At 42.9% G+C, this 22,320-nt stretch overlaps 1 protein-coding gene across 3 annotated transcripts in view; it reads right to left on the bottom strand.

Moving 5' to 3' along the window:
• Window positions 1-497: 497 nt before the first annotated feature.
• Window positions 498-22,320, bottom strand: part of SV2C (synaptic vesicle glycoprotein 2C) — a 163,764-nt gene continuing 141,941 nt past the window's right edge. Inside the window, exons 6-11 of one of the 3 annotated variants that reach the window (XM_069595342.1) lie at window positions 21,802-21,960; window positions 18,729-18,862; window positions 17,041-17,244; window positions 16,403-16,562; window positions 1,909-2,080; window positions 498-1,656 (exon numbers count right to left, since the gene is read on the bottom strand). In XM_069595342.1, the coding sequence (XP_069451443.1) occupies window positions 1,543-1,656; window positions 1,909-2,080; window positions 16,403-16,562; window positions 17,041-17,244; window positions 18,729-18,862; window positions 21,802-21,960 (943 nt within the window). In that variant the 3' untranslated portion in view covers window positions 498-1,542. Of the gene's footprint in view, window positions 1,657-1,758; window positions 2,081-16,402; window positions 16,563-17,040; window positions 17,245-18,728; window positions 18,863-21,801; window positions 21,961-22,320 lie in introns of those variants that run through there. The other 2 variants (XM_069595340.1, XM_069595341.1) reach the window with 2 other exon arrangements.

Genomic DNA, 22,320 nt, shown 5'->3' with positions numbered 1-22,320 from the left:
TTCCAACAGGATTCCAGAAGGCAGAGGTGAGGGTTCTGCTTCTCTCCGTTGACATTGTTCTAATAGATTTGTTGATATTGTTCTACTAGGTCCCGTCTAGTCTTTATTGGTTTGCCTTCTTCCAGCCACCATTGTAGCTTGGGGTTCGAGTTTTCCTGGTGTTCTGGCCGGGAGCCTGCATCCCCAGGGAGCTGCCCTCTTACTGTCAGAACCCCCACACCGGCTGCGCCCCATATGGGCCTGAATTACTTCAAGGGAGAGTCAATTAATGGCTTATGTTAATGAAAGCAGCTTTTCACAGTCTGAACTCTGCAGTCTGGAGCTCTAGGAGGATCAGGAGGAAGGGGAGAGAGAGGCGGAGTGCCCTCTGGGGTGAAGACATCTTTGAGTGTCAGGACTCTTGGAAACAAAGGCTCTCCCTGCCTGGAGGCCCAGGGCCATGACCTATTGGAAATGCCTATAATAAGTAACAAGGATAACCCTCTAACAAGACACACGGAATTTAAAAAAGGAATATTATTTTAATATGGGATTTATTTCTGGCTGCTGGTCATCACTGCAAGTCGACTTGGAGGTCTCAGATTTCAAAGAAGATGAGTAAAAAGGACCAGCATAGAGGAGGGGCGGCCCCAAGGGGTGAGAAGGTCACATAGCTGACAGCCTGTGGGAATGTCCTGCTAACCTCTCTCTTGCAGGCCAGGAGGATTCCAGAGGCTAAGTGAGCAGCCAAAAGCCCCCAGGAGATGCAACCCTTGTCTGCCCAAGGGCTCCACGGAGGTCAGCAGGCTGCAATTTCACGCAGAGGCAGCATTTCACACGGAGGCAGCGGCTAGGAACACACTGACTGGCTCCAGCCAGGGGCACTGTTAGAAAATCCAATGTCACTTCCCCAGGGACACTGGCCCCAAGACACTGGTCCCCTCGAGGTATCATTTGGCATTTACAAATGGCTTTAGGTCTGAATTTCTAACTCACTTTCAACTTACAACGACTTAGACGGCTGACAGCCTCGAGAGAGTTTGCCAGAATGGCGGAATCAGGTGGGCAGACCCAGTTAGAAAGTGGCTTTTTCCCATTGATTGTGTTATCTGGCAAGATGGATGGCAGCCGGGGGTGGGAGCAGGGCGGAGGTGAAGGCAGGCTGCAGATCTGAGTTATGACCATCTGACATTCTGAACCACGTGCCACAGTCACAGACATGACTAAAGGCCCCTTTCCTCGTATTTTGCAGAACTTCGTCAGGCTTCCTGGCAGAAATCTTGCTCATGCCGCTCTCAGATCTTTGTTGCCAACTGCAGAGCCTCTATTTTTCTTGTCAGCAGAGTCATCTTAATTGTCAAGCCTGAAAGAGCCCCACCCAGTTCAGTTTGGTGCCGCAGGGCTTTTTTTTTTTTCTTTTCTTTTGAAAGGCCCTGCTGTAACAGCAAGAATTGCTGGGTGTCCTTTTCTAAGTAAACAGGAAATATCACTGCAAAAAAAAAAATCTCTCCCCTCAGCACAGATGCACTAATACGCCGATTTATCTTTCCCGTGAATGCTGAATTAGGAGCAGGATTGTTTCTTACAGCAGTCCAGTCCTCTTCTTAGCTTCTGAACCTTCAATGAGGAGGATCTCGGGAAGGCTCGACTCACAAGACACTTAAAAAATTCTGATTTCTGGAAGGCAGTAGCATCACAGTTAGGAAAGACAACAACGCATGAAAAAAAAAAAAAAGAAAAAAACCAAACCCCAAACCCTGCACAATCACACTGAAGGGATGAGACGGTAGGTATCTACTTTGTTGTCACAGCAGGTTAGTGTTCTGGTATTTGACCACCTTTCTGGAGCCTTGAGTCAGTAGGGGGAGTTGACCCAGGGCAGGGGAAGGAAGTATAGGATGGATGGCTTTTTTCCCATTACATCAGGACCTGGGTTCGTGTGTCAGGCAGGCGCAGCCCCACGAGTCCTCCACACACCAGCACGGTGGAGGCCAGCAGGATGGGGATAGCTTTGGTGATGCTGACCAGGGAGCCAAATATCAAGTTTCCCAGGACGGCCGCCGCTTTGCACAGTGCATTCAAGAAGCCAAAGCCTGTTGCCCTGCGAAGGACAGAGACATGAACAGGGCTGAGAAAGTGTCTTCCGAGTCCAACTTTAGACACAAGTGTCTCCTACAAGAATTATCAGTGATCTCCACGTAGACTATTGTGTATGCCCTGTTTAGTCGCTCAGTTGTGTCTGACTCTTTGTGACCCATGGACTGTAGCCAGCCAGGCTCCTCTGTCTGCGGGATTTCCCAGACAAGAATGCTAGAGTGGGTTGCCATTTCCTTCTCCAGGGGATCTTCCCGGCCCAGGGATGGAACCCACGTCTCCAGCATTGGCAGGTGGGTTCTTTAGCACTGAGCCCCCAGGGAAGCCCTGTGCATCCTTAGAGAAAGTCATCAGATATCTGTCAGCACATCTGGAAGCAGAGAACCCCAGCTGCTGGTATCAGTCCTGCAGCCCTCTGTTGACTTTCTTGCCACCTTGACTGATTCTTATTCTACCCAAGAGTTTATTAGTGAACGGAAAGAGAAAGGTCATTCAGAGAGTCAGAAAAGTTTCTTCTCTCTTCCAGAACTAAATTAAAATGTATGACCAAATATGTCTTTGAATTTTACTTTCTACTCCCTACTTCCTCTTAGTTTAGTTCATTTATGATGTTTTAAATAATTATAGAGCATAGGAACTTTCAGAGAAAATCCAGGATGACTGGGTTGCATTCATTTTTCTTGAACCATGGAGGTGAACTATTAGGACTTCATCCCACACGTTTTTGGTAGCAAGTAGAAACTGATTCCTGAGCTTGGTGGCCTCAAATGAGCTAGGGACATATTTCTTGCACCCTCATGAGAGTTCTAGATGGATAATCAAGCCCAAGACAGAGGAAAATCAGATTGAAGGCCCATAGAAAACCTTGCTTAACTCTGCTGACGTGTGTCAGGTGGTATATAAATAAGACACATCCCATTTCTTAAGACATTCTTTAGAAAAGAAAACTTTTACTATCTTTCTGGGTGTTGAATATAATTTTACTGTGGTCTTCCAGGCAAGAAATTTCATCCTGTTCATGAGAGTACTGATACTGCTGACATCATGAGATAATACGGATTTCCTCTGCCTTTATGCCAGCTCACTGTTTTTTTTGCCTGTCACTGGGCACATATGTGTGATAAAGGCACATTGAATGCAGGGTAACTGCTGGATACATTTTTTCCCCTCTAGAGAGAAATGTATTTTATATGCTGTAAAATGCAGTACATAGTACACATCTTTCTTTGATTGATTTGTGAATTTGTTAAGTGTAGGTTTTCCTTTGGCTAGTCAGGACAACTACTTATCATGACTTACGCTATTCCAAGGGATACTTTCTACAATGTGTAGATATTTACGACAGGGATTATACAGCCATCCCCCTTCCCACACCACAAGAAAGGGAAGAGCACCCCTCTTGTGCTGAAGGAACCAAGCCATTCATTTTGCTGGTCAGAACAGACCTACAAAGGGCAGCAAGCGCTACCTTTCTTTTTTGGCCCAAACACCTAGAATGTGGAGTAAGCAACCTCTGCAGTGGCGCAAAGTCGCCAACTATCTGGATATTGGAAGGTGTGTAACAGAACCTCTGATGGAGGAAAACAGGAACTTCTCGAAAAGAGGGTGAGCTCATTGTGTACGCTTCTTTTTCTTTTTGGGTTGTTTTTAAAGAAAGAGACTAGTAATAGCAACAACCACCAGAGAGATAGGAGATTTAATGTACTGATAACTACTTTCAAATGAAATTGCTTGAAGGGTACATGTTGGGTACCACAGAATACTTAAGTAGAATGACACCATCATCTTCGGCTTTCCCTAGCTCCATGGAGATGCCATGAGGCCAAACTATTTTTGTTTTTTTAATTAAAAGATTTTTTTGAGCAGTTTTAAGGCTCCAAAAATTGAGTGAAATAAAAAAGGAATTTCCATATCGTCCCTTGCCTTGCACCTCTATTGTTAACATCTTAGTGTGGTTCATTTTTTATAATTCATGAGTGCATGCGTGCTCACTTGCTCAGCTGTGTCCGATTCCACGTGACCCCATGGACTACGGTCCACCAGGCTTCTCTGTCCGTGGGGTTTTCTAGGCAAGAACACTGGATTGGGTTGCAATGCCCACTTCCAGGGGATCTTCCCAAACCAGGGATCGAACCCGTGTCTCCTGTGTGTCCTGCATTGGCAGGCGGATTCTTCACCACCGAGCCACCTTGGAAGCCCCTTGTTACAACTGATGAGCCAAAATTAATATACTATTATGAATTAAAGTCCATAGTTTACATCAGAGCTCACTGTGCTGTATATTTTATGGGTTTTGACAAATGTATAATGACATGTATCCACCACTACAGCATCATGCAGAATAACAGTTTCAATGCCCCAGAAATCTTGGCAACCTCTGATCCTTTTACTATCTCCACAGTTTTGCCTTTTCCAGAATGTCATATAACTCAAATTATATAGTATGCAGCCTTTTCAGACTAGCTTCTTCCACTTTTTTTTTTTTTAAACTACATGTTAGTTTCTAGATTCTAGAAGCATAAATTACCCCATACATCTTATGGTAGTGAGATAAGCTGTATTGTTCTGAGGAAAATGGCTGGCGTGTGTGTTACTGATAAGCGAATGGGAAACATTCTGTATGAAGAAGTCTCTTGATGCTAAAACTGCCGAGTGAGCCAGGGAGAATTTGCACTGGGGCTGAAAGAACTGCATTTTGCCAAGCTATCAAACGCTGGCACAACTCAGAGCAGGGTATAAAATACAGGCAGCTATCTCCTTTTATCACTGAAACTATAACAGAGGAATAGATGACTTCCTGAGACCTCAGAGCAGCACCGAGAGAGACGTGTCAGGAGCATCTGGTATCTGAAGCCTCTAAATAAGACGGTCAAATAAGACGGTCAAATTCTTATCTCCTAAGAATCTCTGCTTCCATTTATCAAGCAGAGGCAGTTGTTTAGATGACAATCTGGTGTGGATACAAAGCACACAGCCTCCTTAAATTAGTGCTGGCACTCCAGAAAACATGACTGTGTGAAATAACAGGTAAGTTATTTCTTCAGATACTTGAAGCTGGAGGGTGTGATTTTCTACACACAGCAGACACAGTTGTATTAGAAAAATCATTCTCAAAGTGGCTCTCCCTTGGGATTATCTGTGTATAAGTAAACAAGCTTTTTATTAGTTCGTTTGTTTCCATGTTCTTATTTAAAGGAAGCCATGAACTTCCACAAACACCCCAAGCACAAGTCACCTTGTGCTCAAGTCTTTGGAGGGTAGTTAGAATAAGGAAAAGGTGTCTAAAATAGCGGTGGCTAAAAGACAAAGAAAGGAAAAAGTACACGAAAATAGAACAAAGGCAGGTCCGCGGACCAGAGTGAGAACCTCAGGTGAAGCAAACAGCCCTCCTGGCTAGCCCAATTTACAGAGGACAGGCTCAAGGGGAGGAGAGAAAACATATAAAAAGAAGAGCCAAAATTGAGCCTCCGGCTTCTCTTTTCCTCTTTTCGGTAGGCCCACCCTCACACCTCGAGGATGTATTTTCCTTTGCTTGCCAAATAAAACTGAGTCGGACATGACTGCAATTCTTCCAGAAATATCTGCACTTTTGAATTGGTTTCGATTTACTGTTATGTACTAACAGAACCTACAAAAGAAAAACATCCACTCCACCTCTCCAACAAATGTTTTTTGTTTCTGAATTCCCTTTAGTATCCAATCATATCCATATTTTTGCAAATCACAGGATTTCTACAGCTTTCCTTTTCTGCTTTCCCCCAATCAATCATAAAGCTGCTTGTCCCAGGGTATTTGTGTTTTATTTAAAATGAAATGATTTAGTACAGAACCATTATTTCTATAACCAGAACATTGGATAATTAGAGCTTTCCAGACTTGGGGGAACATAAACAAGATTGCAACGAACACCTTTACATATACGCTTGCATGCTAAGTCACTTCAGTCATGTCCGACTCTTTGCAACCCTATGGACTATAGCCTGTCAGGCTCCTCTGTTCATGGGATTCTCTAGGCAAGTATACTGGAGTGGGTTTCCACTTCCTTCTCCAGGGATCAAACCCACGTCTCATGTCTCCTGCATCAGCAGGCGGCTTCTTTACCGCTAGCGCCACCTGGGAAGCCCCCTTCACATACAGAATCTTCTTTGTTTGGATGTGGTCAGTAGGAAATATCACACAGTGCAACACAGCCAAGAGAACACATTCATGATGTGGTGTGGGGAGACTGAGGACCATGAGACACACCATGGTCCTCAGGGGAGGCCACTCCTAAGGCTTTGCATGACCTCTTCTCTTGCCCTCTCCCTGGACCTGCTGTCTTACTTTATGCCGCTTTGCATAGCTCATTTTCACTAGAGGCAATCAGTTTCTCATCTAACCTGCATCATTTCCTTTCCTTCCAGCTATTAGCTGGACTCTGGACAGCAGTGAAAGCTCTCCCTGCTGGACTGGCCTCCTTCCTGCTCCCCTCCTAAACCTCAGGGCTCTCCCTTTGGCGTTTAGCCTTATTTAGGTCCTGGCTACATCTCTAGGGTGGGGCTGTGGAGCCTTTTACAGAGACTCATCACAGCTTCTTTCAGGACTGGCACAAGGATGCAAAGGATGCTTGTGAAATGAACTAAGGAATTTTCTGATATCTTCAAAATACAGTATTTCTGTAATGGGCATTAAAAAAAACTGAAGTAAAGTTAATTTACAATGTTGTGTTAGTTTTTGGTGTACAGCAAAGTGATTCCGTTTTATACATATGCACGTGCATATGTGTCTATACATACGCGCACGCATATTCTTTTCCATTATGGTTTACTACAGGAGACTGAGTATAACTCCCTGTGTGATACAGCAGGACTTTGTTGTTTATTTTATATATAGTAGTCTGTATCTACTGGGCTTCTCTGGTGTCTCAGACAGTAAAGAATCTGCCTGCAATGCAGGAGACCTTGGTTCAGTCCCTGGGTTGGGAAGATCCCCTGAAGGAGGGAATGGCAACCCATTCCAGTGTTCTTGCCTGGGGAATTCCACAGACAGAGGAGCCTGATGGGCTACAGTCCATGGGGTCACACAGAGTTGGACACAACTGAGCAACTAACACACCTGTATCTACTAATCCCAAGTGGGCATTTTAATGGACATTAGTTGGTCCATGTTTGTTTACTGATGCCAGACTATCACCTTGCTTTTGCGGAGGGAAAAAACCCAAGTTTCACATTCTGAAATCAGGAAAGACTGAATTCAACTGCTTTCTAGTTTTCAAAGGAAGAGAAAATGTGTCTCATCTAAGCAGTAAGTGTAGGTGTGTGCTGTGTGTATGTGTCCTCCTTAACTTAGAAGATGGCATCCTGTATCTCGGCAAGCAGGGCCTGCCTTACAAACAAGTGGAGGACTTCCCTGCAGCTGTGAGCTTGAAGGAACCCCTGGGCCCAAAGTGGGCCTCCATCTCCCTCCCAGCCTACAACCACCAAGGGCTGTTTTATTGCTTGTTCCTGTTTAAATGCAAATATATTCACAGACAGTTCATAATGGAAGCCTTTGTGTCTTATCATTTATCTGATAAACTTCAGCTAGGAAGTGAGTCCCTGGGCTGGGATAAATAATGACAGAATGAAAGTGAGCCCTGGGAGGCAACCTGGAGTTCATCTAAGGCCATAGTTGATGGACACGTCTGTACACCTCCAAATACCAGGTAAGCTTCTTAGAAACTGATTCCCAGAGCCCCACTCAGACCTAATGGGAGGGTGCTGAGAGCCACAGCAGACAGTCATATGTCTGGGTTGTAACACTGACACTCCCAAAAAAGTTATTGAGTAAATAAATGAACAATATTAAAATTCATACTGAGATGGATAGACATATTTTTCTTATTCTTCCTGTTAAACATAGCTAGAAGTCGTCAATGTTATAAAATAAACCTAAGACAACTCTGGAAGATAAAGAAAACTGGCAGAGCTGCTGCAGACCTGGGGAATGGTGAGTTCCTGCATTTTCTTTTTGCTTCATAGACCTGAGACTTGGAACTTAAGAAGCTGGCAGAAGGAAATACCAACATGTACAGATTTAAGTAACACCCAAACCAAAGCCTGCTCTCTCTATCCAAAGGGCCAGGATAGAGGCATCCTAGCAAGACAGAAAAGACTTAGATGATAACCTCTCTTCTCCAACCAAATACCAGAAAAAAATTGCAACTCAACTGCCAGCCACACCAACAAAGGTTGAGTGGAGAACCTGGACTCCCACCCTCATGGACCTGTAATGAGAGGCCTCAGCATCACCACTGGGGTGGTGTGGAGGGGAGGCTAAGTAGGAAGCTAGGATTTGCATCCCTCCTGGCCAGTAATGAGCTTGTCTCTTCTTCCCTTCACAGTATCAATAATCATGAGGGGAGCCTGGACTCCCATCCCTGTGCAGCAGGAATGAGGACACCCTTTCTCGGGTGTCAATGGAGGTTGATGGGAACCTGGACATCTACCTCCAGGCAGTAATGGGTGGCATCCCTTCTCCTCCAAGACAGGTGTCTGGGGAAGCCAACCAAAACTAAAGGCTTAAATAAGATCAGAAGCCTCAGAACATAATATGAAAATGACTGCTTTCAACTGAATACTACTTGTCATCTGAATAACCTGTTGCTGCTGCTGCTGCTGCTGCTGCTGCTGCTGCTAAGTTGCTTCAGTCGTGTCTGACTCTGTGCGACCCCATAGATGGCAGCCCACCAGGCTCCTCTGTCCCTGGGATTCTCCAGGCAAGAACACTGGAGTGGGTTGCCATTTCCTTCTCCAATGCATGAAAGAGAAAAGTGAAAGTGAAGTCACTCAGTCATGTCCAACTCTTAGCGACCCCATGGACTGCAGCCCACTGGGCTCCTCCGTCCATGGATTTTCCAGGCAAGAGTACTGGAGTGGGGTGCCATTGCCTTCTCCACTGGATAACCTGGAAGATCTCAAATAGAAAGCGACAATAAAGAGATGTCAACATTGAGATGACGGAGATGTTAGCATTATCTGATGAAGATTTTCAAGCCATCATGATAATAAGGCTTCAGTGGGCAATTATGAGGGCTTCCCTGATGGCTCAGATGGTAAAGAATCTGCCAGTAATGCAGGAGACCCGGTTCAATCCCTGGGTATTACGAACATGCTTGAAACTCTTGAATACACTTGCAGTATAGAACACATCATCAAAAAATAGAAAAGATAGAAAGTCTCAGGAAAGAAATAGAAGACATAAAGAAGAACCAAATTGAAATTTTATAAATGAAAAATACAATAACCAAAATAAAAATCTTAGTGATCAGGCTCAACAGCAGAATGAAGGAGAGAAGTGAAAGAATCAGTAAATTGAAGGTAGAACAATAGAAATCCAATTTGAAAAACAGAAAATAGACTTAAAAAAAGAGCATCAGCAACCTGTAGGACCTTAACAAGAGCTCTAATACTTATGTCACTGGAGTTCAAGAAGGAGAAGAGAAAGTATTCAAATAAATAATAGCTGAAATTTGAAATAATGGTTCACAAATTTGGCAAGGGACACAAATCTACAGATTCAAGAAGCTGAAGGAATCCCAAATGTGAGAACCCAAAGAAATCTACACCAAGACAAAGAGAAAAATCTTGAAAGCAGCCAGAGGAAGCACTTTACCTACAGGGAGAAACAGTTAGGTTGCTAGATTCTCCCCTCCAAAAATGTTGCACCTGTTTTTAGAATTCCCACAACAGCCTCTAAGCAGTAATTTCACCATCATCCCTTCCAGTTAATACTGAGTTTTTATCAGTCTTTAAAACCTTGGGTTTTCTGCATAATAAAAGAAAATTATATATTACCATTGCTTTAATTTGAGGTTTGCTCAAGATGGGGTTGGTCTCCATAAAAGCTAACCATATGTTGAGAGGCTTGGAACTTGCAGCCTATCCCACCCCACCTTGGGGAGGGGAGAGAGGCTGAAGGTTGAGTTCAATTACAAGTGGCCGATGATTTAATCAACCATGCTCACATAATGAACTCTTCATAAATCTAGAGAGCTTTCACACTGGTGAATGCATCCACATGCTGGCAGCGCAGTGCATCCCAAACTCCAGGATGATGTACGCTCCTATACTCAGGAGTATTCTGGACCTTACCCTAGGGACAGACATAGCTCATTTTATGGTACATAATTTTATTATACTTGAAAGATATTGTATTTTTTTTTTAACAAATTGACCATTTGTGGCAACTCTGGGTCTGGAAAGTCTATCAGCATCATTTTCCCAGCAGTATTTGCTCACTTCATGTCTCTGGGTCACATTTTGGTAATGCTCACCAAATATTTCCATTACTATTACATCTGTTATGGTGATCTGTAATTGAAACTTAGCAGGACCCTGTGGGGCTTCTGAGCACTGAAGCCTTTCCATGTCCCCCATTCCTTGTTTGTAGGGAATAGACTCCAGCCTCCATGAGGTCTCCTTGAGTCCCAGGGGCAGATTCAAACTATTGCTAATCAGGGAAGGGAAGGGATGCTGAGACAAGGGAGGAGTCAAGAAACAATAGTGCATGCTTGGGGCAGGGTCCTGATTCTACCTCAAGGGATACACACAGACATATCTTTAAGGCTTTCTAGGTATGCAGTGGTAAAGAACCCACCTGCCAATGCATGAGATGCAAGAGGCTAGGGTTGGATCCCTGGGTCAGGAAGGTCCTTTGGAGTAGGACATGGCAACGCACTCCGGTAATCTTGCCCGGAAAATTCTATGGACAGAGGAGCCTGGTAGGCTACAGTTCATGGGGTCACAAAGAGTAGGACAGACTGAACACAGAGAACTAAAATTCCCAACAAATGGAAGATGTCAGCATTCTTCATTCCAGATTAAAGGACCCAGAGAAGCTCTTCAAGAAGAGCTCAGAGCCAGAACTCATTAGATTACCTAAGGCCAGAGAATAGCCACCTGTATATGTATGGCTGAGTCCCTTCACTATTCACTGAAACTACCCCAACATTGTTAAAGGGCTATACCCCAATACAAATGTTTTTGGTGTTAAAAATAGAATAAAGGAGTGTAGGCCCTAATCACACAGTCTAATCTTATCAGCAGCCCTGCCCTTGAACTATAATAACTTGCTATAATAACTCCTCACCAAATCTTCTGGGGTTGGGACAGTTTTCGAGGGCAAGAGCCTGTGTGTCCTTCTTTGTCCGGCAAAGCAATGAACTTATTCTTTTCTACTTTCACCCAAAACTCTGTCTTGGAGATTTGATAAGGCACCGGTGCACAAAGGCTGAATTTTGGAATCATTACCAGAAAAGAGCAAGTGATTAGAGGTTGTTTAGGGAGTTGATGACACAGGGCTGGAGATGAAACTCTATAAAATCTCTTGAACAGCAAGATTTGATGGGCTTCCCGGTTGGTGAGCGCACAGAAGCACTGGGAAGGGGGGGGGGCCTGGATGGGGCACAGAGCGCCGTGCTCCCCTGCCATTCACACCTGGCCCAGTGTGTGCATCTCTTCTGTCTGGCTGCTCCTGAGCTGGAATCTCTTATAATACACCAGTAAATGTGAGGAAATGTTTCCTTGAGTTCTGTGAGCCATTCTGCCAAGTTATCAAACCTGAGGAGGGCATCATGAGAACTCCAATGTGCAGCCAGTTGGTCAGATGTACAGGTGAAGATCTGACTTGTGTTTGGTGTCTGAAATGAAGGCACTCTTGTGGGGATGGAGTCCTTAACCTGTGGAATCTGATGCTATCTCCAAGTGTGTGTGTGTGCACATGCGTGTGCGTGTGCACATGCGTGTGTGTGTGTGTGTGCACGCACGTACTTGCACACATGCTTGTCAGTCATGTCAGATTCTTTGCGACCCCATGGACTGTAGCCCACCAAGCTCCTCTGTCCAGGAATTCTCCAGGCAAGAATACTGGAGTGGGTTGCCATTCCCTTCTCCATGGTAGATTATATCAGAACTGAGTTACATTTTTAAAACATCCAGTTGGTGTCTCAGTTCAGTTCAGTTGCTCAGTCGTGTCTAACTCTTTGCGACCCCATGAATTGCAGCACGCGAGGCCTCCCTGTCCATCGCCAACTCCCGGAGTTCACTCAGATTCACGTCCATCAAGTTGGTGTCTACTGGGAATTAAAGAATTACTTGGTATTGGGAAAAAAACAGCTCCATATCTGATGACCAAAAGTAAAGTATTGAGCATGGAGGGAAAAAAAAACAACTTTCACTTTTAAAAAGTGTTTGCAGTCACTGTTCAGCTTTATTTTCTCTAGCACAGAAAAGGTGCTGCTCATAAGTACACACCATTTTAATTTCAACATTTCCTGCCTCTTTATTACACAATTTAGAGTAGCTTATAAAAGACAAAGGGTTTCCTGGGTGGCTCAGCAGTAAAGACTCCATCTGCAATGCAGGAGCCACAGGAGATGTGGGTTCAATCCCTGGGTCAGGAAGATGCCCTGGATAAAGGCAAGGCAACTCACTCCAGTATTCTTGCCTGGGAAATCCCATAGACAGAGGAGCCTGGTGGACTATAGTCCATAGGGTTGCAAAGAGTCAGACGCAACTTAAGTAACTTAGCATGCACGCGTGCATAAAAGACAAAACTAGAATACCCGAATACAAGAGCGCAAATCAAGATGAGGAGGGGCAAAGCAAATGTCTGGACCCTGGAGATGAAACACTGACATGGACACTCTGTCTCTTGATGCACAGCAGGGAAGGGAATGTGAGGAATTACTGATTCTTATCATATGAGTGAAGAGACAGAGCGCCTCTCCAGAGTAGGTCCTGAAATGCCCTGCAGATCCAGTGGGAAGCTCTACAGAGATGAGCAGTGCTTTCACAGTAAATCCAAATGTAACCCCTACCAAGAGTCAGAGGTATAACATCACAGATCAAGTCCACACTGTGGGTGACAAGTGTGGCTTTCAAGTGTTGCAACTTTCATAGCACTTAGATTATATCCTAAGTTATGTTCCCTGAATAGAATCATTTGCCCTGGGATTCTGATAGGAGTTGGCTATTAAATGGCTCAAGAGGCTACTTTTTAGTCTGGGGTCTGGAATCAGAGTGTTCTTTTCTGATCATTAAGGACAGATTCTAGAAACTGGGCAAGGAGCTGACAGTGCTAAAGTTCTGGTATGAAACAATTATAGCCTCTAACCAGAAGTGTTTGTCGGGATGTATTCTATTCGCCTTGCACAGGGAGAGGAAGCCAGAGGGTACCACACACAAAACACTTGGGGTTTACCTCTAACAGCTGAGCCACAGTTCAGTGGAGCCCTCCCATGAGACCCAGAGGACCGCAGTGGAGATAGAAGAGAAGGTTTTAGCCTGAAACAGCATAGGTCGTGTCAGCTCATTATGGTGCTAGCAATGCAGCTCTGGCAGATAAGTTATCTCTCCATCATTAAGAAAGTGACTTCCTGTATGTTATCTGGTAATATCAAATTAAGTGGTGAATATTTGCTAGCAGCATGGTCAAAGTGAGGATGCACTTTGCCAATTTCTGAGTCCTGGTCCCGCTGCCATGCTCTGAAATGCATTTCCATGTTTCACTGCTCCAGTAACTGAATGTAAGAGGAATACTATGGCAGGCTGGTGCCCCCAGGACAAGCAGGAGTCCTCCAAAGCTGACTTTTAGCACAGCAATGCCAAGCCTTCCTGAGACTGCTCACTGGTGGCCTGGAACACTTCCACCCAACTGGTCTTCCTTCTTCACTCTTTCATGGGGCTCAGGCTCACGTTGTGGCCAAGACTACATCTCTTTCCCTGTTTTCTCTCATAACTTGCATTTCCTTTAACAAAATCTGTGCATGTTTAACCCCATTTTGTCTGCTGCTTCTCAGAGATCCTGAACTAATACACAGAGCAATTTCTGTCTCTATCTTGCTGATGTTTAACCTTTCTGAGAACAGAAACACAGCAGGTCCATGTTTTTCATGGACGCCCTGCCCAGTTGATGGTTTTTTGTTTTAAAGCCGGGATCTTGCCACAGGAGAGTACTCACCCTTCATCCTTCCATTCTATAGCAGAGGGATAAGGGGCTGATTCATCTAAAATAGTATCAAACTTTAATAATGCAAAATTAAACGGTTGCAGTCTATGAAATAACTTTGCTTTAACATGGAGGGGCTTAGCTTAAATGTCTAGTTTAATTCACATCTGGGTCCAGTTTACAGAATGAGCACAAAAGAAAGCTGCAGAGTCTTGATCTTGCCTTGGCAGCACCCTCGTCCAAGATCCATGACATCCACCCCAGGAGCTTGCCCACTAAAGAGAACTACTGTTGGTTGAAAGAAGGAAGGAGATGCTGGACATGGGTTGCATGGTCCCTTTCAGAGCCTAAGTCATCAACAGGAGGTTCCTGATTAGAATATCTGATAAGGAGACGTCCATCAGAGTTCCCAATGGTCTGCAGGGAGGTGGATATAGGAGAACATATAGGGTTCCTGTAAGCTTGGTAATAGAAATTCATGAAGAAGAAATATAAGTTAGAAAGTCTGGGCGTGCAGCGAATGTACCTCATTGTGGCCAACAAATAAAAGAAGGGACTCAGGATCAGTGAAAATTGATGTCCCAAATGTCTCTACACTGTCCTAGGAAAAACCCTCCTCCACTTCAAAGTCCAGAGAATCCTGACTCCATGCTAGAGCAGACAGGGCTCCATGGTGACAGAGCAGGCACAAAATAAAAGGCAAAGGCCATTTGTCTTCACGTGTGGCAAAAGGCAAAATAGGGCTCCTATTCTTTTCATGAATCGGCTGCTGAAGCTCCACCCCAAAGCCCTACTGTCTTGTCCTTTTTATGATATGAAGTGCAGAGTCTGTGTGTCTCCATTTTGGGAACAGATGCATAGTTTTATTCTAATGGTGATCTTTTTGTGGTCACTGGAAATGTGTTGGGCTTCCCTTCAGAAGACCAGCAAGGTCAAGGGGTATGTTCTGGAGACCTCTCTGTGTTGCCTTAATGCAGAGCTCATCTAGGCATTTGCAAACATGAGGTAAAGACCCTCTCAGGACCGATGAGGGGTCCACAGAGGCTCTTGCAGCTGATCCCTCCCTGCTTCACTACATCTTCCTCATAGCCAGCAAGCTAAGTCATGGGCACGGTTAATTCCCTTCACTGGCTTCATTGTCCGAGTAACTCCTGCTAGCAACCATATTCCCCCACATGTTCTTTTTAAAATATATGAGTAGATGTGTAAAATAAATAAGCTGCAAGGACATATTGTATAACACATGGAATATAGCCAATATCTTCTAATAACTATAAGTGGATATAACCTTTAAAAGTTGAGTCACTATGTTGTATATCTGAAACTTATATATATTGAACATCGACTAAACCTCAAAAAAAAAAATCAGGTTTAAAAAAAAACAAACTTCAGAGCTTCCTTGGTGGCTCAGTGGTAAAGAATCCGCCTACCAATGCAGGAGACATGGGTTCAATCCCTGATCTGGGAAGATCCCATGAGCATGGAAGCTACCAAGCCCAGGTGCCACAAGTGTTGAGCCTGTGCTTGAGAGCTCACGAACTGTGGCTGCTAAACCCACGTGCTGCAGTACCGAAACCTGCCTGCCCTAGAGCCCATGTTCCCCAACAAGAGAAGCCTCTGCAAGGAGAAGCCCAGGCACTGCACTCTCCAGGTGCCCCCACTGCCCGTAACTAGAGCGCCCCCAGTCCCCTAACTAGAGAAAGGCCTGTCCTTAAATAGAAAGAAAACAAATCCTCAAAGTGTTACTTCAATGTGTTATTAATGTCTAATAAATTAAATACTCATGTATACTCAAAAGACTTCACAGTTCCTAGGCAAACCTGATTTTCCCATACCACATTTTAGTTAAATGTAACTGTAATATTTAGTATATATATTTAATGCTAATACTGAATATATGTTTAACTATATAATACACATATTACATATAGTTAACTATATAATATATACATTGCTATAAAACTATCTAGCTGTAAATAAAATAAAGCTATAAAGATCTGGGAACAATTTCCATTGTAACTATTCCAATGTAATATTTAGCACTGAATTCATGACTTTCCCTTCTCAGCAATCATCATGAATCCCCAGGAATGTTTTCAAATTGTGAAACTAATCTACAAACTGTTTTCAAAGTAATAACATTTATATGGTACTGAGTGTAATAGTCAATGAAGAAGAAATCATGTTTGGCTTTATTAAAAAATGAAGAATAAATGAAAGATATGAATAGAACCTACAACTTCATAAGCCAGATTTTTTTTCTTTGGAATTTCACTTTGGGGAGGAAATGAGAAGTTTGGCTGATTTTCAGTGGTCTCATGGGGCTCAGAGCACCTCTTGCTGGAGGCCCATTTCAACATACCTCCGATCTGTAGGGTACAGCTCCACGGTGACCACATCAAGAGAGTTCCAGGCCGAGATGGTCAACCCGTTGTACAGACACAGCATGCCTATCATCATGGATTCACTGGTGCCAAACCAAAGGAAGAAACAGCTGATCCCCGAAAGCACCATAGAGCCACCTGCCAACGTAGCAGACAAAAAGTGGGGGTGTTTCCTGTCATCTCAGTAAAGCAAGGACCCCTGGTTCTCTGAGATCTCACAGCAAAACTGAATCCCAAGAGGAAACTGCACTCTGGGTTCAAAAAGCTCAGCTACAGGTGTATTTATCTGTATATAAGCTTTACTTCTCAACTACCTTCTCAACACAGCAAGCATGAAACACACATCACCAATTACTCAGCCACCTAAGTAGAAAAATGGACATTAGTCACACACAATTAGTTTCTCAGTCTGTTAACTCACAGAAGCGGTTCGAATGAGATGTAATTAGAGACTTTTTTTTTTTAACTAAAATTTAGTCTTAATGAAAGGTCTTAGGAGATTTCTCCTCATTTCTGTGGGATGCAAATCCTAGGGGGGTAGGGAGGAATACAGGAGACAGGCTCCCTCTAGATCGCAAGGGCGGCGCCTATGTTTTCCATGAAAGCAAGCACATACCTAGCATCGTTAAGCGCCCGATTCTGTCCATCAGGAGAGCAGACACGATGTTCCCTGGCAACACCGCCAGTGTCCCCAGGAAGTTGACAAAATAAATCCAGTAGGCACTATAGTCATCATCAAAGGTAAACTGGCATCCTGTCTTGTTGTACAAAAATGTGCTGTTTTGAAATCTGCAGTTAATGAATTTATATGGCTCAAAATCTGTGGACACAAAGAAAGTTCAGTGCATCAGGCTGGTACACCAATATGAACAAGCTTTCCAAGAATTTCAGAAAAAAACCATGGTACTGGAAGCTCCCTGAGGGTTTCAGAGCTGGCCAAGGCACAGGGTCTAGTCAAGGACCCTGGGTTACAGGGTCCCAATGCAGTTGAAGGAAGGAATACCTTTATTGCATAAAGGAATAAATGGAGTCCAATTTTCCCCTGATTTCTTATGGTTGGTCATCGCTAATTATATTGCTTGCTGACTCCTTTATGTTGTTACTTTGTTCTAATTATCATGTTACATAAGGACCAGCATTAGAGTACTAATAGCTTTTACACTACAATTACAAAAATAATTTGTTCTAAAATGTGCATGAATCAGCCTTACTACTGCCATTTTATAGGGCTCTGAGGCAGTGAGAAGAAAAAGGACTTTCCTTGGGTCCTTGAAGCTGAATTTGCAAGTGAAGGTTTAAGTGGAGGAACCAGAGTTGGTCTCACTGGATAGTCACCAGCATTCACTGTTGAGTTTTGTTCTGAATCTTGGATCTAGCCAAAAGGAGTTGCAGATGATGGTGGGTTCTGCTAAAAGGTAATGAGGATCAAAACAGTTATCCTCGCTGATCAAAATCGGCCTAAAAAGCTGGTCTTCTGAGGTTGAATGGGTTGGAAGACAGTGAGAAATCACTGTTTAAACAAACCCTAAGAACCCTGACCCCATCCTTACTTGGAGCTAAACAGAGGTGGCTCCCGTCTGAGCATCGAGAAGGCAGGGCTGGTAACAAAGTGGCGCTGGTCCTTCTGCTGGTGTTGGGCCATTATTTTGACCTCATGGGACAGATGGACCAATGTGCGGGGTGATAGAGCAGGGGCTGTGTGATCAGATGAGCCTGGGCTCATATGTCAGCTGTGAGCAGCTGTACAACTGTGGCCAAATTACTGCAGTTTTTGAAGCTTCCGCTATTGTGAAAATTGAACAAGACAATGAGTGTCTAATAACCTGAGATAGGAACCAGCATATAGTCAGCGTTCAGTCAATGTTTGCTTCCCTCCTCTTTTCCCCTGGGGTGTTTCCCAGACTCCATTAAATGGATTGAATTAAAAGACTATATGTGACTGGGCATGTACTTGTCCATCTCTGTAGTTCAGGCCAGCTCACTTAAGCTAATAGCAGAGTTTGAAATCAAGACTGTCAAATGACTACAGGTTAATTCTCTGCTCTAAAAATTATTCACCACAGGATTTTTTTTTTTTCCTGCCAACTTTGAGCTCAGCCTGTTCCATCTGCATTAAATCTGACAAAAACAGTCACTACAAGCTCAGCTTTGACCCAACCTGATGGAGGGAGTTTGTTCATTTGTACTTCAACGTTCACTTCCCCCATAAGCGTCTGCCCATACCTATCACCAAATAGGTATCATGTTTCTCCCAAGAACCAGGGCTGTGAAGAGGATCCAGGCAGGGTTAAGTGGTACACCTACCTGTTTTGTTAAAAACAGTTTCAATAAACGTGCAGTTCTTGAAGTAGGTGTTGACTGAAGTCACATCCTCAAAGGTGCAGGACTTAAAAACTGAATTTTTGAAAGTTATGGATTTGAACCTGATCCCTGCAAATCTGTCCAACACACATGAAAAATTCATGTCAGTGATTATGTCTATCGGGGTTCAAAGTTAAGTCAAACAGATTTAGAGATGTGACGGTCCACTGTGGGCCGTGCTAAATCGTTTCAGTATGTCCGACTCTGCGACACGATGGTCTGTAGCCCACCAGGCTCCTCTGTCTATGGGACTCTCCAGGAAAGAATACTGAAGAGGGTTGCCTGAGGTTCTACTACGGATTCTCTTAATTAAAAAGGACAGTGGCTTCTGGATTTTCTAAACTCTTAGCTTTCCCCCCTCTTCCTCATAGAGCCTGTCCTTTTGACTATCTCATTGTTCCCCAATATTATTTTCCACCAGAAAAAGAGATGGCATCCTAAATAACTTCATATAGCTTTCAGCAATGTTGTTAAAAGGGTGTTTGTGGGGTATACAGTTGAAGGCAGTGAGTTTGGAGATTACCTGTGGCTACCGATTCTTTATTTTTCAATCCTATCCTCCCTCTTGCTCCTTCACATATGCCTTTATCTGAAAATTCTCTATTTGGGGCTAACAGCTGTAACTTGAGCATGTGCTCCCATGCTTACTTTTAATGAATGTCTATTTCCCAAGCTGATAACCCAAAGATTCTTTATTCTAGCGTAGGGACTTCCAATTATCTTGAAGAGATGATGGGAGAATCACTTATGTGAGGAATGATTACCTCAAGGGTCAAGAAACTCATAGCTCACAGTCATTTCCAAGAATATTTTTCTTCTCAGCACCAAGAGGTATTCCTCAAACCAAGCTGAATGACCATAGCTCAGCCTACTTTTGGAAATGGTAGAATGATGAAACTTGCTCCGATTCATTTTTGGGTGATGCGAGAGGGAAGGTGGAGATGATAACAGGCACAATCATTCTGACATCTTAGAAGAGTTTATGGTTCAGATATTAAGTGTTGATAAAGACCCTTGGGAGACATGTATACATATCCATCAATGTGTCTTGGTAATTTATTAAGAGACTGTGAATGTATCCTTCACCAGTTATTGAGAGGAAAATGCTTGCTCAACTGGGGAAGAAGTTAATACACCAAATACCAGTGTTATTAGAGCAGAAAGGGACCAACCCTCCTAGGCAAGGAAGATGACTTAAAAGCAATTCACTACTGAGATTTTAAAGATCGTCCTCACTCTAACGCCAGGCTGCATTTGTCAGCTCGGAATGCACTAAGTGCCTATGAGACCAACCTCCTTAAAAAATTCACCCCCTACTCTAGGAGTTCAGAGTAAGATCACCTAAGCCATCTAGGCATTCTATCTACAGAAGGAGGACAAATCACGGCACATTTTAAGATCACTAATTTTCTGAAATGAAACTGCATTTGGAAAGGGGAAACAATTATTATTCTTTTCACTGGATGCTATCTGCATAGAATACACATGGAGAACAATTCAAAATGTTCAAAAAGGAGAAAATAAGTCTTTTCCCTCCCATTCTCAAGCTATCCAGTTGTTTTTCCCAGAGAGGACCACTGTTCTCATTTTCTCGTATGCTCTTCAGGAAGTGCTCTGCATTCAGCATGCCAGCAAAGAAGACACTATTCTACACTTTGCTTTGTTCTCCTCAGAGTCTACTTCAGAGGCCACTCCTTATCAGTACATGAAGAACTGCCATTTTAGAATGCTGAACAGGAAAACTATTTTTTAAAAATGTATTAGTTAGTGGTATTTCAAATTTCAGTGAAAGACAAAAAAAAATTTTTTTTCTATCACCTTCTAAAGTAAACTTATAGGCTTTACAAGGATTTTAATACTATTAAAATTATTAATCATTATATTGCCAAAGTAAAAAATTTCTCCATGACTGACCAGCTTAGAACTTTTTCTTTAAAATATGGCATACTAGAAATTTCTAATGAGATTAGAATAATTTTTAAATAATGAAGTCAATTTTCAACCTAGAATTATAGAGCACTTGACTCCAAGATTTCTGTGGAAAAACAAGTACAGATTCAAGTCAGTATTTTGGAGGGAGAGTAAAGGTGATCCTCTGTGGATCAGGCCTCCCAGTGAATTGCCAATCTACAGTTACCTCCTAGTTGGTAACTCTCCTTGTCATTACACAAACCATAAGCATCCCACAGAATTATTTTTCATCTTTCCAAACTGGTTTTTGCCTAGAGAAACTTTTATCAATTATGTTAGACTTTTACTTTGATCTCTTTTTAAATTGGAAGAATTTCCTAAGAATGATGTAAACCAACAGAAAGTCATACCAGCAACCATTTATTCAGATAAATAATGGGTAGAAATGAGGGCCTTGTCTGCCCTTTTTCATCTCCAAAAAATAAACCACGACCATTTCTTGAATCAGTTCTTCCTCCACATCACGAGGAGTTCCACACTCCGTACTCAAAAATGTCCTTTGCTAACTTATCTCCTATTTTCAAAGCCCTTAACTTTGGAAAATCATTCCTATTCTTTAACTGAAACTTTCTCTGATACAACTTAACCCCAATTCTTGAACCAGCATAGTGGAGAAGGAAGGAATTCTGAAGAGTAGCTCCCTTTTCCAGAGACAGAAAACAGGCATGAAATCACCTGTCAGATTTCCTCTTTAAGTTAAATAACACTATAACCTGTTTTCTCATAATCCTTACTCTGCCCTTCTGTAACAATTTATTTTGCTCACTTTCCAAGGCCTCTCTGAATTTTCTTTTCACACCAGTCAATTCCACTCCTTTACAAATGGCAAGTAGCTCAGTTTAAGAAGGAATTTAAGTGAATTAACTGATATACGTGTATCTTTTCTTTAAAGGCTATTTGGAAGCATTTGAATTCAGTCTGAAAATGACTACAGGTACCAACTGAAAAAAAATCATGCATACGCATATTTTAGTGTCATGAAGGCAAATAAGAAATACATTTTTAAGACGAGGTAGGAAATTAAATGATTTAAAAGTTTCTAGACCTGCCATTGTCACATTCCATTCCGGTAATAATCTGATTTGCCATTGTAAAGTTAATAGTTGCATCTGAAAATTTCACTTTTGGTTCATCTACATTTTTCAACACATTCGACTGCAGATGTTTAATGACATCGGGGAACCAAACAGATAATCCGTAGTACCTGCAAAGACAAAGAAATGTGAGTTTGTAAAGGTGTTTGCTTTCAAGGTTTTTCATCATCTTTACTATCATTATTCTGAATTCTTTTTCAGGTAGTTTGTCTATTTCCTCTTCTCTTTTTTGGACTTCTGTGTTTCTAGTTTGTTCCTTCATTTGTGTAGTATTTCTCTGCCTTTTCATTATTATTATTTTAACTTATTGTGTTTGAGGTATCCTTTTCCCAGCCTTCAAGGTTGAATTCTTTCTTCCTTTTGGTTTCTGCTCTCCTAAGATTGGTCCAGTAAGCTTCGTATAGGGTGAGATTTGTGCTGGGTTTTTTCATTTGTTTGTTTTTCCTCTGATGGGCAAGGCTGAGTTAGGT

Source organism: Ovis canadensis, chromosome 7, assembly GCF_042477335.2.
Source record: "Ovis canadensis isolate MfBH-ARS-UI-01 breed Bighorn chromosome 7, ARS-UI_OviCan_v2, whole genome shotgun sequence".
In the NCBI taxonomy this organism is placed as follows: domain Eukaryota; kingdom Metazoa; phylum Chordata; class Mammalia; order Artiodactyla; family Bovidae; genus Ovis; species Ovis canadensis.
The sequence above is the reverse complement of the archived record's forward strand: the minus strand, read 5'-3'. Positions and strand labels throughout refer to the sequence as shown.